Below are 16376 nucleotides of genomic sequence, written 5' to 3'. Positions count from 1 at the left end.
TTTTATTTTCAACCTTTATTTTAGATTCAGGGGGTAGTACATGTGCAGGTTTGTTACCTGAGCATATTGCATGATGCTGAGGTTTGGGGTATAAATGATCCCATCAGCCAGGTACTGAGCATAATACCAACAGTTATTTTCTCAGCCTTGCCCCTTCTCTCCTTCCCTCTCTAGTAGTGCTCAGTATCTATATGTAGTCTTTATGTCCATGTGTACTCAATGTTTAGCTCCCACCCATCAGTGAGAACATATGGTATATGGCTTTCTGTTTCTGCAATGATTTGCTTAGGAAAATGACCTCTAGCTGCATCCATGTTGCTGCAAAGGACATGATTTCATTCTTTTTTATGGCTGCAGAGTATTCTGTGGTATTTATGTATCACATTTTCTTTATCCAATTCACTTTTGATGTGCACCCAGAGGGCATAATTTTAAGTGATTGCCCGATTTCCATTATAGAGATATATTTGAAAAAATTAATCACTTTTGGTATTATTTCCTCTTATACAGTGTTATAGATAATGCTTCTTAAAAACATAATTAAATTTGTAAGTTTAATGGAAATGGAGTTGCTTGAATAAAGGAGAACATATAACACTAAATGCCTAATATTCCTGAAGATTTATTTCACCACAGTATAATTTCAGCAGCAGCACATGATGATGCTGATTTTTCAATACTTTATCAGTTATGAGCGTTATTATCTTAAAGTAGCTTCCATTTTATTAAATAAACACTTTCATAATGTTTTAATTTTCTTTTCTTTTAATGTGTGTGTTTATATATTTTATTATTAAAAATGTGATTAAAAACAATCCATCACGTAGAATAAATATTCTTTTATACAGTAAGATATATTTTTTAAAGTTTTGAAAAATACTGTTCTGGCCCACATTACCTTCTGTTAGGCTGGTGCAGTTAGGCTGGTGCCAGTGTAATTGCGGTTTTGCCGTTTACTTTCAATGGCAAAAACCGCGATTATTTTTGCACCAACCTTATAGCTGGTCTCTTTCTTCTCAAGGCAATCTATTCTCCATGTTTTTGCTACTCAAAGTATGGGCCAGTGCTGTCTGGACTTGTGCCGATTCTCAGGCTCCACCCAAGGCTAAATTAATTTGAATCTGCATTTTGCTAACATTCCCAGGTGATTCTATCTCTTCAGAGTTTGAGAAGCACCCATCTGATGGGTTGCCAGAACAATTTTTTAAAGTATAAATAAAGAGATGTCTCTAATTGGCAAACATGCTTCAATGGCTTTATATTGCTACTGGAATAAAATGCAAATTTAGGCTGTGGCATACAAAGATCTGTATCATTCAACCCTCCCCTCTCCCTTCAGCTCTAAACTCTCTTTTCCTGGCTTTCTATGCAGCAAAAACACCGACCTCCTTTCAATTTTCTGAACTTGCTGTGTCCTTTTCCACATTTAGTCTAACTCTCTCAATCACCTGCAATGCTCTTCCCCCAAATCTTGGTGAGTCTCATTTTCATTCCTCAGGTCTTAGCTCAAATACCACTACCATAGAGAAAACCTGCTGACTTCTGCGGATCATCCTGACTAATGCAGCCATCATGGCCTTTGCCCTAACTCTATTACAACACCCTTGTTATTTTCATTACTGTAATAATCACAGTGTGCAGTTATATTGTCGGTCTACGTGTTTACTGTCAATGTGTTTATTGTCTATATCTCCACCCAGGATACAGGCTTTATGAGGTCGGCGGTATAGTTTGTTTAGTTGACAGCTTTATTCTTAGTGCATACAATAATGACTGGCCTGTAATAGCCAGTCAAAAAATATTCACTGAATGATAAATGGATGGATGTTATTTGGCCCTCCTCTTTCCTTTTTTCCTTCCTCTCAGTCTCACCCTAGCAACTTTGACCTTTTTGTGTGTTCTCTCTGCTTCATTATGTCGGGCAGCTCAGTTCTTTCTCACCCTTGTTCCCAGACTCAAAACCAGCCTTTCTGTGCTCAGTGAACTCTAGTCAAATAGTTAGATCCATTCAGGGTCTCAGCCTTTCCTCACTAAAGTGACCTCACTTTATCAGATGTGATCTGAAGCACTTAGTCAAATCTAAAGGCTAGTAACACATGATGAAATATCTAAATGGAAAAAAAATACTTAAAACATGTTAGAAAGTATAAAAGTAACTTCTCAAGTCCAATAATTATGAGCTGAAGTCAAAGTTATAATTCAAATTACTGTAAGAGTAAAAGCCCCTCCGGAAACAAATTCAAATAAATAGCCTTGGTAGACATGTTATAGATTAGATTTTTAAAAGATCTGGTTTAAAGATATTTATGTTCAAAGGACTGGTTCATAATTACCCTGCTTTTGACTGTCTGTGTAGTGGTTATTAGGCTTCTCACAAGATTAATAGTCATTTGAGTTGGTAACACTAATTTCCCAGAAGGAGTCTTTACTTCATTAAAGTATATTATAAAATTGCTCAAGCATTTTATTGGAAGTGATGGTTAATTACCCATGGGGCTATATACATTACATCCTTCCAGACTAGTTTGGGGAAACTTATCTTTCTAACATGTAGTTCAAGCCTTTACTATAGTAGAGAAGAGTGTTATCAGTTCTTGGATTTTTTTCCTCTTCCTGCAAGCTAATAAGTGTGTTGTTTCATTGAGGTTGTCAGTAAAGACATGAGACTCCTTAGTCAGAGACAAAGGATTTTGTCACTTATGGCACAGCAAACAGCCTAAACATCAATATGTTCACTTCAGTTACACTTCCCTAAAGTCCCCAAAAGATGATATAGTGAGTGCTGATGAATAGTTTGCATGCAGTGGTGCTGTATCATAGCTGAGGAACTCTGAGCTTGGGAAATTTATAGCAACAGTAAACAGTAAGCCAGCTTGCTCTTTGTCATACAGGGAGGCATTACCTCATCCCTTAAGGTTGCTTGCTACAAGCCTAACTCTGAAAAGTGGTCTTTGTAGAGTGGTCATGGCTTTACACTATTGGCATACCCAGCAGGTCATGTAGGGGTATGACTCACGGTGGACTGTCTTTCAACACTATCCATTCCATGGTCCTATGTCATGTTAGCTGCTGGAAATTTTTCTTATGAGTAGTCCACTCCATCAGTCATTCTAATTAATTTGACTAGAGAGGTAGAGACTAAATGCATAGAATTTGTCTTACACTAGATTTAATTAAGGCTACTGTCAGTAGAACTCTAAGCATGAGGAGGAGACCATCCTGCAGTAGCAACCTTAATCATGCCTCATAGGATCCTAGATTCTCCCAGCTATGAATAAGTCCCAAAGTACAGACAGCTAGGATATAGTGTATTATTTAATATGACCTACACATGGAAATTTAGACTGACATGCTGATCTTTGTTTTAATTGCCGAGAAGTTAACTATTATTCCCAATATAGAGATCTCGTATGGTCCCTATTTCCCAGACATGAACATAACCAAAGGTGCCAAGATTAATCCAGTTTGAAATTTATAGCTATATTTTATTTGGGTCAGCATTAGTTCACTTTGGTTAGGCTATATGAGCAGGGTCAGTGTGTATTTGCAAGTTCTGTAGCCATTCATGGTATAACCCAAGACTGTCCAGACACACCAGGGGAAAAATACACATTTGTATGAGTCAGATTGAGAAAATGTTGTGCTGATTCCTGTATTTTCACACTTAAGAGGATAGGGAATCTGCATTGGGAAGCTGCCATTCATGTTGCAGAAATGTTCAGGAGAGGCTATATTCACAGGAGTTTTTCTGTTTTCATGGAATGTGGAAGAAGATGACAAACCAACAGACAACCAAACTATATCGTTGCCTTGCCAGGCTGTGTGCTTCATCTAGCATACAAAGAGAACATAAATCCTCACCCTCTTCACCTCCAATGGTCCAAGATTGTCCATTCCTAGGTGCCAGTGCAGTTGCTCTTTTTATCCACAATCACAAAATTTGTTCATCCCATTCTAGTAGTTAAGTTTGCCTTTTTTTGTGGTCAATTCCTAGTCATACTCAAACCTTTTGTCTAGAACAATAATTAGAGGAAAAAGGTATTTTATGACTTTTATATATACCCATTTTATTTATCACCTGGGTCCTTGTGGACCATTGTACAATAATTCATAGAGCAGAACACTCAAATTAATGATAGTTAACCTCATAATATATGACCATGTTTATCCAACAAAATAATCCAGGTGGCTGAACCAGAATTCAGTTTTAACACCATTCTGACCATGTTGCTACCAGGAGAGTATACCTACCAAGCTGTTCTAAGGTTGCTGTTAGGAGAAAAAAAGAAGCATCATGCCTTCCACTTCTAGAAAGTTAGAGAAGGTGTACTTTTTTCCATTCATCTTGTTACATACAGCTAATGATTCTGGATATTACAGATGTTCCTTGACTTATAATGGGACTGCATTATAAGTTGAAAATACTGTAAGTAAAAAGTACATTTAATATATGCAGTATGCTGAACAACATAACTTAGCCTAGCCTATCTTAGATGTGCTCAGAACACTTACATTAGCCTATGGTTGGGCAAAACCATCCCTAACAAAGCCTATTCTATAATGAAGTGTTGAATATCTTACGTAATTTATTGAATATTGTACCAAAAGGGAAAAACAGAATAGTTGGATATGTACATAAAGTCCAGCTTTGACTGATTGTGTGCTGCTTTCATACCAGTGAAAAAGTATAATTCAAAGCATTATAATCTCTACATAAAATTAAAAAATTAAAAGATTCTAAAAAGTGAGGAGAAAAAGCCCAACTGGTTAAGAAATTTAAGACCTGAGCAATGCTAAAGCAGTGAGTTCCATGAGTTTCCTTTTGCCTCATACAATCAGGAGTAGCCACCGACCTGGAAATGTTAGTGCATATGTACAAAAAAGCCCAAAGACCAGCCTTTTACTTTCTTTAGCCAAAAGATCAGGAAAATAACAGACTGTCAAGACACAAAACTAAGACCATAACCAGTTTCCTCCAGCCAAATACCACAGAAAGATTTACAGCTACCAAGCACATATTTAGTCAATAAAAAAGGAATTGCAACCTGGTAGGAGAATTTGTGTTATTTTAAACTTACCTTTGCTCCATCTTGTCATCACTGGCTTTAAGACAGTCTTTAAATTACATCCTCCATTCCAAGTGTGGGTTCCTGGTGCTGGAAGAAGCAGAGTGGACCTTGATATATCAAAGTAGTGCTTGATTACTTTGACCTCTCAGGTGGCTCATTGAAGGGCTAATTCAAAGGGCTAGACTATGTTTCAAACAACTCAAAATCTCCCCAGGATGGAGAATTGGCAACAGAGAAAAGTTTTTTTCTAAAAAACAATTTGCTAAAGGGACTTAACAGCAGGTAGGAGAAAGAATCTACAAATGTGAAGATAAGTCAAATAAAATTATTCAGTCTAAGAAGCAGAAGGAAAAAAGAATGAAAAAATATATACACAAGAGCTCAGATGACCTGTGGGACAATAAGCATAACAGAATTACCAGAATGGGAGGAGAGGCAGAAAGATTCAGGAAAAATATTTGTGACATGATGACCCTAAACTCCTCAAATTTGACAGAAGACATGGATCTACACATCCAAGAAGTTCAACAAGAACTAAGTAGAATAAAGGCAAAAAAATTCACAGTGAGATGCTTTATGATCAAACTGTTTAAAGAAAAAGGCAAATTGAGAACTTGAAAGCTTCAAGAGAGAAGCAAGTAGCCACATGCAAGAGATCCTTAATAAGATTAGCAGTCAATTGCTCATCAGAAACCATGGAAACCAGAAGGCAGTAGGATGGCATAAAGTGTTTAATGAAAAAAGTTGTCAACCACCAATTTTTATCTAGTAAAACTGTTGTTCTAAAACAAAGGAGAAATTAAGATAGCCCCAGATAAACAAAAACTGAGAGTATTCATCACTTGCAGACCTGCTGTACGAGAAAATCTAAAGGGAATCTTTCAGACAGAAAAGAAATGACGCTAGACACTTGGAGCCATACAAAATAACGAACAATGATTAAGGTAGTTACATAGATAAGAATAATGCCAATATTTTTGTAGTTTTTGTTTGTAACTCCCATTTTCCCCTAAAATTATTTAGCAAACTAATAGGTAAATAATAATTATAGATACATATTAATAGGAACACAATGGGTAAAGATGCTTGTGTTTTTGCATGTGTATAAAAATCTTCTTTGTTGTTTTTCATAGTACAACTTACGTATTTCAAATGGACACCAAATTAGTAGCATTTGCAGTAGTATCTGAAAATAAATTGCCTTTGAATAAGATCTTGCTTTCAATACTTTGAGGTCCACAAGACATTTCTGGAAAATTTCATGCTGTGGAAAATGAAGACCACTTAATCCAGTGGAGAAGGGGACTGTGATTTCTCTTTGATTGATTGCCACAACACTGTCCTTAAGGCATACTAAGGAGAGTTTTATATGTTATCTAGACATTATTAGGCACAGAAGCTTTTGCAGTACAACTTTGATGTTGTATAAATTCTGTCATTTTGCTGGCACTGAAATCACTCTTGGGTACAACATTAGACTATTGACCCATACTATTTTTGTTACAAATATTCAAAGGTGATTTCTTTCTATAAGGACTGTGCTTCAACTCCACATTCAATTTTAAAAGTTATATTTGTTGGCCAGGCATGGTGGCTCATGCCTGTAATCCCAGCACTTTCGGAGGCCGAGGTGGGCGGATCTCGAGGTCAGGAGATCAAGACCATCCTGGCTAACACAGTGAAACCCTGTCTCTACTAAAAAATACAAAAAAATTAGCCAGGCATGGTGGTGGGCACCTGTAGTCCCAGCTACTTGGGAGGCTGAGGCAGGAGAATGGCGTGAATCTGGGAGGCAGAGCTTGCAGTGAGCCGAGATCAGCCACTGCACTCTGGCCTGGGCCACATTGTGAGACTGCTCCTCAAAAAACCAAAAAGTTATATTTGTTTTTAAAATTAATTTTCCAAGACTTTGGTGGCTGCCATCTTGGGTTGCTCCTTCTTTGGTTTCTACACTTACTGAGAAATGGCTTTTTTGATTTCTGCCTCTTGCAATGTACTCTTAGAGAAAGGGATTTCGATATTGGTATATTCTCTTTCATTCTATTTCCTATGAAGTTGTTAGTGGGAATAGAAAAGGCCCGTCCAAGCCATCATTGATGGATACTGATCACATGGCCCTTGAGTAGAAAAGAGCCTGCATCCTTCATGACCTCCAGCCACCAACTTCTGCAAGGAAACAAAGCATGTTACGAACAAGAGGAAGAACAGTAGTTGTTTGTGCTTCTTTCTCTGTAGACACAATTAAGTTTCTTGCATAGATAACCCTTCATAGTTCTGATTTTCTGTTTAGGTTGAGATGGGAAGGCAGAAAGAGACACCAAATTCATAACTTTTGGAAATTAATTTGAAGATACGAGCTTTTTACAAGAACAGCCATGAGAGAAACTAGAAAAATAAACGGTCACACAAGATGCCATTGAAAGTCTATGTACTACTTCCTAAACATACTGCACGTGCTCACTTCCCAAGGGTAAGACTAGTACTGCACTTGCAGGCAGCCCACCCTAAGGGAAGAATCATGGGAAAGGAGGAAGCCTATAAAGTCCTAGGGTCAAGGTTAAACACTGCATTTTACCTCAGTAAAATGCTTGGCTCTCTTCCAAGTGTACCTTCCTTTCTTTCCTATTCTAAAGCCTTTTAAAATAAACTTCCACCCTTGCTCTGAAAAAAAAAAAAAAAAAAAAAAAAAGAAAAGAGAGAAAGGCTATGTACTGGCAGGTTTATCTCTATTACACCAACCCGTGTAAGTACTGTTTTGACATGCATGTGTCATTGATGCAAAAATGCAATGGCTTTTTCCAAGCCCCTCTATTCCTGGGTCTTGTTAAAAAAATGTTGCTAAGGCTATGAGCTAGAATCATGTTTGTTCAGCTAGATTTTAGGTCATTCTGTTTTGAAAGAATTATTTTGAGTTACAAGAAACTTCTCTAAAAATTGGAGATAGCAGAGTGGTATAGGGATGTGTGGCCTGACATGGAGAAGAGCCATGCAATGAGAAATGCTCCTTGAATTGCAAGAATCCCACCCAAATTTTTATAATAGAATACTTCATGACTGTTATTTCAGTGTAGGAAAGTGGCTATTAGAAACAACTGCTCTTACTCATACAACGATTGACATTTGATATCATACACATACAAACATAAACATCCCCACAGACAGTAACTTGGAGCATTTGCTTCTCAAATTTTTAATTTAACGAATGTGTCAGATTTTTTAAATGACTTGTTCACATAATAAGGCTCTACATTTTGAGTACATGTTTGATCACTGTCATGATTCCACAAGATGGCAGTGTGTTCTTAGGGACCTTGAGGAACGCTCTCAAGTGCTGGTGTGTGTGTGTGTGTGTGTGTGAGAGAGAGAGAGAGAGAGAGACAGGAGGAGGAAGAGGAGGAGGAAGGATGAGGGGAGGGGCGTAGTGGTGAATTAGGGGTGTTAAAAAGAGCATCATTTTTTCTAGTTGGTAAACAGATTCTTTTTTTATGATTTTTAAGGTAGAAAAAGTAGAAATATCCATTCTAGGTTCATTTTTCTAAGGGTTTAAAATTTGAATCCTCAGTGAACCAGGGCAGAGAAGAATGATGAAATCCTTGAGAGTTTTACTAGTGATCCTGTGGCTTCAGTTGAGCTGTGAGTTTGGGGCATCTCTATATAGGAAAATAATGTATAGTATCTGGAGTTATTGTCTATTATAGGTCTATAGGTAGAAGCATGAATTTTTTTTTTCTAACTAAGGGAGAGTGGGGGCACCAGTGAAAAGAGGATTTAAATTCTGGGGAGTAAGCATCTATTACCCAGCCAGTCTTCTCTGTCTGACCACTGCATTTTTTCACAGGGGTTTGGAGCCAACAGAAGGTGGAGCAGAGTTCTGGACCCCTCAGTGTTCCAGAGGGAGCCATTGCCTCTCTCAACTGCACTTATAGTGACAGTGGTTCTCAGTCCTTCTTCTGGTACAGACAATATTCTGGGCAAAGCCCTGAGTTGCTAATGTCCACATACTCAAGTGGTGACAAAGAAGATGGAAGATTTACAGCACAGCTCAATAGAGCCAGCCAGTATGTTTCTCTGCTCATCAGAGACTCCCAGCTCAGTGATTCAGCCACCTACCTCTGTGCCGTGAACACACAGTGCTCTCTAGACACTGACAGTCTGTACCCAAACCTGCTATGCCCCAGGAATACCTGATGTAGAGCTTAGACTGCAGGGTAGTGAAGTTCTCTTTGCTCTCTAGGTTCAAGTGGAAATGATAAGAACTAGTATGGAGGATTAATTAATTAGGGAAGTATTTTCATAATTCTGAAAATAATTGAAACCCTGAAAAAAATAAAAACAAAAATCTTGGTCTGGTTGAAATATTTTTTAGTCCTGTTTTTCCACTCTAGTTTTAAATATTTTTTTAATTGAGGTCTGATTGATAAACAAAAAGGTGCGCATATTTACTTTACACATACAGCACAATCTGTGCCATAACATACCCATAATTTCTAAAAGTTTACTTCCTCCCTCCTTTTTTAAAAATTAAGGTATGATTGCTATACAAAAAGGCACACATATTTAATGTATATATCCCGGTGCTCAGTCTAGTGTTATGCCACTTCTTTATGAGATTGGTTTTATGGTTTTTAAATTATATAACAAGAAAATATTTTCACACAATCACAGATATTCTCTCATAGTTCCCAGGACACCTTCCTCTTTCCTTCTTTAGTTACTCAAAGCGTTTGACAGTTATTGATTTGGAAATGCAACAGCAAAACAGAAATGCAAAGCAGAGAAGAAGTCATAAATGAATGACTTCAAAAATTCTATCAGTCAAAAATTCTTTTTTTTTTTTTTTGAGACGGAGTCTTGCTCTGTCTCCCAGGCTGGAGTGCAGTGGCGCGATCTCGGCTCACTGCAAGCTCTGCCTTCCAGGTTCACGCCATTCTTCTGCCCCAGCCTCCTGAGTAGCTGAGACTACAGGCGCCCGCCACCACACCCAGCTACTGTTTTGCATTTTTTTTTTAGTAGAGACGGGATTTCACTGTGTTAGCCAGGATGGTCTCGATCTCCTGACCTCTTGATACCCCTGCCTCAGCCTCCTAAAGTGCTGGGATTACAGGTGTGAGCCACCACGCCCAACCAAAAATTTTTTTAGTTATAGAACCTTCATCTCCAGCCTCAGCCACAGCACCACTCCTGATTTATGTAAGGGTATATTTAGTGGATAGATGGAAGAACTAGATTCAGAGGGTAGGACCTGGTTAAAACTAGAAGTCTAGACAGTTGCAGTGAGTAAATATTAGAGAGGGTCTATCTTGCCATTTTGGGGTAAAGTCTGAACTGAACTTAAAACTCCTGGCTTGAGCCTTGTAAAAGAATATATTTATACCTATGTACTTAAGTGTGGCTTGGAGATGATAGGGAGCATTAGCCCTAGCCATAGCATGCCGTATCCCCAGGCAGGGCATAGGAGCATGGAACAATCTAAAATTTATTGAGAAGGATCTCTGAGTAAGTATCTAAAAGAGGTCCAGACACTAAGGAGCTTTAGTATGATGAGCAAAGACCTGTGTGAATCAATTACCAAAGACTATATGATATCAAGCATGTTTCAGCAAATTTTTGTCAGGAGAGTTGGAAATGCTGAACAACGTATAAATGCCTCCCTCCTCTGACTCCCTGGCATTGTAAATTTGTCCTGCAATGTATGCCAAGTCGAGGGAAAATATTTGCTTCCTAATGAAAATAATGCCGTTTAATATTTAGTACATTGAGTTACAGGAAAAAGCTTGAAAAGTCACATTGATTGTAAAACGAATTTGTGGACTGTTAGTCATGACATTATTTAGGTAGTACATTGGAAAAATTTTGGAGATGAAGAATCAAGATTTCTGTTCAGTTAGTTCATGCAGTTACTGATGAAAGATGCAAGCCAATCAACATTTGCTTCAAATTGTTAATTTGCAGAACTGAAGACTTAAGAAATTTTTCCAAGTCAGGTAAGATTTGTAAAGCAATGAGGATGATCAGAAAGTTGTACTGAAATCAAAATACTTAGATTTTAGTGCCACTTTTATCATATGCCTTCAGGCACCCTGGCACTCTGGAAAGAACCTGGGCTGCCATGCTCGTTTGAATATCAATTATGTTCCTAACAGGCCATTTGTATTAAGCTGCACTGTTATATATATTTCAGGATTGGACTCAGGATTAAATGAGATGAAATATTGTCTTCGGATAAGTTTATTAGAAGCAGAGCCTGAATTGGAAATTGTTTATCCATAATTGATTGAGGAAACCAGGTTGAGATGGGAAAAGGCTAAGCATAACCGTGCCAGCTAGTGGAGTCTTTATCCAGCCTGACCTCATGGGAGCTCTGGAGCATGAATTGCATCACAGGATTGATCCTTTCCACACTGAGGCAAGGGGGCCAGAATGCTGACCTGTTGTATGTAAGAATAAGGTCGTCATTGGCTGTGGTGTTTCTTGGGGTAGAGGTATACTCTACTGGACAATGATGACTCTCATTGGCAGAGGTCGATTTTCTAGGGAAAGGGGCAACTGTGAGCTGAGAGTAGCTAACATTCCCAATAGTGATAGCACAGGAGACAGACAAATTCCTAGGCAGACATGGACAGATAACTGGTGAAACCCAGCCTTCCTGCCAAGGACAGTTCAAAGCCTTAAAACCGTGCTGCCAGTTCCGGACAGAGTACATAACTGCCAGTTCCGGATACAGTACACAACTTGAATCCCCTCTCTTACCCACTCTCTCATGATTGGTTCCTTCTGGATGATGCCTTTTAACCAATCAAATGGTGCTTTTCCAAGACCACCTATGGACCAATCAGCATACACTCCCCCATTCTAAGCCCATAAAAACACTCGGCCTTAGCCTCCCAGAGGGCTACACACTTTGGGTTCCGTTTTGCTTTCCAGAGGTTTCCTGTCACTCAGTAAAATTCTCCTCTGCCTTGCTCACTCTCTTGGTGTCTGCTTACCTCATTCCTTTTGGCCAGTGGGATAAGAATCTGGAACCCACCGAACTGTGGGAGTGAAAAGAGCTGTAACACCCTCTCCCACTCGCTGAACTACGGGAGCGGAAAAGCCTCTGGATGCCATTTCCTCCCGCTCTCCGAACTACAGGACGAAAAAAGCCATGACAGTAGCTGGGGATGGCGACACTGTCCTGGGAAAGGGGGTCTTGGCTGGGCACAGGCAGTGTTCACTATTAACTTGCAACTCGCCTGGCATGTGGGCAGCATTCAAGAAATAATAGACTTTGTAATTATATTCTGAATTTTAATTTCATTCTCTATTTGAAGGAGTTTATATAGCTGGCTTTACCGATCTTGAAGAGTTGAAATAATGTTAGGTTAAAGCACTTCTTTTTTTTTTTTTTTGCACTTATCACATGTAGTGATTTTATTTTTTATATCTTTTTATTTTTTTCCTTATTTCTTCTACAAAAACAGGATACATGTGAAGAACATGCAGTTTATTACGTAGGTATACATGTGCCATGGTGGTTTCCTGCACCTATTGACCGGTCCTCTAGGTTCCCTCAGGTTAAAGCACTTCTTAACAGAAAGCATCTAAATAAAGGTAAGGAAATATTACTCAAAGCTAAAACTCAACGTATTTTAAGAATAATGACTAAGGCAACAGTATATTATCTTACTTCCTTTTGGGAATGATAACATGACATTCTGTTCATCCCTTTGTATTGAGGTAGAAATGACTCTGATGGTTCACAGTTCATGACTCTGGGCTTCCATGTGTAGAAAGAACAACAGAAAGAGATCCCATCTATACTTATACATGATTAATGCTATTTTGTTATTAATTTGTATTTAAGAATGGAGGACTGGGTAGCAGGATGGAGTTCTCATATCACTGTGCCCATGTTCCCCACAATGTTTCTTCTTGAATGGGGTGCCTGGCCAGTAGTGTGGGGTGGGTATGTGGGTATACCATGTGATTTGGCAGGCTTCTTTTTAGGATGAATGAACAGGAAAGTGGTAATTAAGTTGCTTCTCTTTGTTCCTTGCACCTAATATCGTTGAAGATGGCCTAATTCTGTCAACCACTGATAACAAAACTGCAGTAATCTCAGTGGTGCATTTAAACTCTTGTGAAAGTTAAATACCCAAGTAAAAGTTGGTTTACTATGCCTATCACACACAAATACAGAAGCAGGATGGTGAGAACGGAGGGAGGCTAGTGCAGCTATTCCATGTGTAGACCTTCACTATGTTCTCTTGTGTTCTGTTCTTCCCACTGTCCATCACCTACTCTCTTTCTCAACCCGGAACCTCTCCAGGGTCTCACCCAGTAGGTTCCCTTCACTTGCATTTCCACTGCAATCTTCTCATAGTTCAGTCTGGGCTGACTTCTCCCGGCTCTCTGTTTCATCCATCAGTGTGCTCACATCTACTTTTCATTTCATGGGAATTGTGATAGTTTTCATCTTTTCATTATTACTTTTACCATTATGGATTCAAGTCATTCTTTTTATACTTCTAAATTTTATTTCAGTGGGAATATTGGAAAGATGAGAATACATATGATTAGTTAGGAATTCTGAATCAGGAGCACATCCTAGTAACATTTAAATTTTCAAACTGGCTATATGATTTTGTCTTTCACATAAATCTAGAGGCAGAATCAAGGAATAGATCAGAAGTGCAAGGGAGAACTGATTTCAGGCTGGCACAAGTGAACAGAGTACAAAGAAAGGAGGGACCTTGTTCTGACCTTGTGAAAAGAATCCTTGTTGGCCAGATTCTCATTTCACCTGAGATTTCTCTCCTCATTTGGTTTTTTTATTTTTTAGGATGCAATGATCTCTATGCTAAAATAAGTTGGATGAAGATGGCTTCTCATTCAAGAGTTTCATCTTTTTAGGCCATAGAGTTGACCGCTCCAGTTCAATACAGTCTGTCTCCCACCCACAGGGGACTGCTGCTCACCTAGCTCTGTTGAGTGTCACTGTCAGTCTTTCCCAAATCTACTATACCTCCCACAAGGTCCTCTCATGTCTTGTCTGCTGGTTGCACTTCTCCCAACTTTCTGAGTTAACACAGGTTTATTTTACTTTTCTTGTCCTGACTCTTCCCAGGATTATTTATTTGTTACATTTTCTTACACTCATCATTCCACTCAAGTTTCTCCTTAGATGGGCCTCTGTTAATGTTCTTTTTAGTGTGAGATATAGTTTGGCACAATATATCAGTCTATAGGAGCTTTGACAATTGAAACAGGACTCCTTTTAAACATGAAATACCTAAGTTGTTTTTTCCTAGAGTTACAAATATCAAAGTTGTTGACCTGAAACCAAGGGGCCTCTTTCACATTTTCGTTTAACAAAAAAAAAATCTTGCTTTATTTGTTTGCTTTGATTAATTAATTAATGACATGTGATCCATGCTGATTTTAAGTATGAGACTCTGGTCTAATTTGTTTATTCTTTTAAGAATCAAATAAAGGAATAATCTCTTTCACCCACTGTAATGCTCACATTCAGAAACACAGGGCCATATGAAGCTGAGGCCAGACTGAGGCAACTGATCACCTCCCCTCTCCTTGATGAATGATTTTACAAAATAATATAGAATGTCTCAATGGTATTCCAAAGTCTAGAATGTTGTCTTCTGTGACTAATCGCTCAGTAAAGTAAAGTAGTCTTCTATTTTTACATTACTCTCATTTCTCATGTATTTAGGATTGAAACCATGTACTCTACAGAAGGTGACATCATCACCGATTTGGGAAGAAAGAAACACTTTCTGTTGGTTTTGATACCACATTTCTCAAATGAGAAGCAAACAGTGTGCTTCCTTGGATCCGTGGTTTCGCCTGTGGCCTTCAGGGGGCAGCGTTGCACTAAGGAGGCATCTGTGTTCATTGCAGACCATCCTCATCCAATGAGCCTCCTCCCTGCAGCTGGCTGATGTAGCTCACTGATGTCTGTGTAGATAGGGAGCTGTGATGAGAACAAGAGGTCAGAACACATCTAGGCTCCTTAAGAGAAAGCCTTTCTTTAACTGTTTCTGAAACGCTTCAAAGGCAGAGACTTGTCCAGCCTAACCTCCCCGCTGCCCCTATCTCCTGAGGCTCAGGGCCCTTGGCTTCTGTCCGCCCTGCTCAGGGCCCTCCAGCGTTGCCACTCCTCAGCCATGGTCCTGCTGCTCGTGCCAGTGCTCGAGGTGATTTTTACCCTGGGTGAGTAACATTCCATTACCTTTCTTCCTTTTGTAAATGTGACTGTGTTGTAATTTTCTCTGAATAGAGACATCTTTTCTTCATAGCAAAGTCTGTGCTGCTTTTACTTACACAGCATTGGTGTTGCAGGAGGAACTAGAGCCCAGTCTGTGACCCAGCTTGACAGCCAGGTCTCTGTCTCTGAAGGAGTCCCTGTGCTGCTGAGGTGCAACTACTCATCGTCTTTTTCACCAACTCTCTTCTGGTATGTGCAATACCCCAACCAAGGACTCCAACTTCTCCTGAAGTACATATCAGGGACCACGCTGGTTAAAGGCATCAATGGTTTTGAGGCTGAATTTAAGAAGAGTGAAACCTCCTTCCACCTGACGAAAGCCTCAGCCCATGTGAGCGACGCGGCTGAGTACTTCTGTGCTGTGAATGACACAGTGCCTGAGACTGCAGGGCAGCTGAACACAAACCTCCTGAGATACTGAGACTTTCTATGACTCGAGAACTCAACCTTGAAGTCTGTTTTATGATATTAAATAGCAACTCCAAGTTTCTGATGCTTATTGATGTATGCTGTATCTTTTTCATCTGTTTATTTTTAAACTACCTATGACTTTAAAATCTATTTCCTGTAGGTAGCATAAAAGAGCATCTTTTCTTTTTATCTACTTTGTTAATCTCTGTTTTTGCATTGTGAAGTTTAGATAATTAAAATTGAATATAAATATCAATCAGGTTGGATTTAAGTATATTTCATTATTGTGTTTCACCCATGTTCCTTTTTTTGTTCTTTTTTTCTGACTCTTTTGGATTATTTAAATACTTTTCAATTTACATTTTAATTTATCTATGAACTTTTTGGCTATAACTCTGTACTTTTTGAGTAGTTGCTCTGGAGATGGCAATGTACATGCCTAAATATCCCGGGTCTTATGTGAGCAAATACTGTACCTCCTTATGTGAAATGTCGAAATTTTACACAATGTCTCTTTATCTACCAACACTAAAGTTTGTTATTGTTGTTCATAGGTATTAGTCACATACATTGAAAACTTCACCAGGCCTGGCACAGTGGCTCATGTTGTAATCCCAACACTTTGGGAGGTA

At 38.8% G+C, this 16376-nt stretch overlaps 1 long non-coding RNA gene and 2 gene segments (V, D, J or C); 2 read left to right on the top strand and 1 right to left on the bottom strand.

Moving 5' to 3' along the window:
- Positions 1–302: 302 nt before the first annotated feature.
- Positions 303–11583, bottom strand: LOC116275957. Of its 2 annotated transcripts, none has more exons than XR_004185416.1 (3): positions 11498–11583; positions 5079–5156; positions 303–4424 (listed from the first exon to the last, which is right to left on the bottom strand). It is a non-coding gene; the product is annotated as an uncharacterized LOC116275957 (long non-coding RNA). The 2 variants fall into 2 exon arrangements; XR_004185415.1 differs by having other exon boundaries at positions 303–4013.
- Positions 8363–9456, top strand: LOC116275946. The segment is given in 2 exon segments: positions 8363–8702; positions 8908–9456. Coding segments are annotated over 2 exon segments (402 nt in total).
- A 3210-nt stretch (positions 11584–14793) lies between the features above and the next one.
- Positions 14794–16364, top strand: LOC101008033. The segment is given in 2 exon segments: positions 14794–15278; positions 15408–16364. Coding segments are annotated over 2 exon segments (393 nt in total).
- Positions 16365–16376: the final 12 nt, after the last annotated feature.

Source organism: Papio anubis, chromosome 7 (genome assembly GCF_008728515.1).
Source record: "Papio anubis isolate 15944 chromosome 7, Panubis1.0, whole genome shotgun sequence".
In the NCBI taxonomy this organism is placed as follows: Eukaryota; Metazoa; Chordata; class Mammalia; order Primates; family Cercopithecidae; genus Papio; species Papio anubis.
The sequence above is the reverse complement of the archived record's forward strand: the minus strand, read 5'-3'. Positions and strand labels throughout refer to the sequence as shown.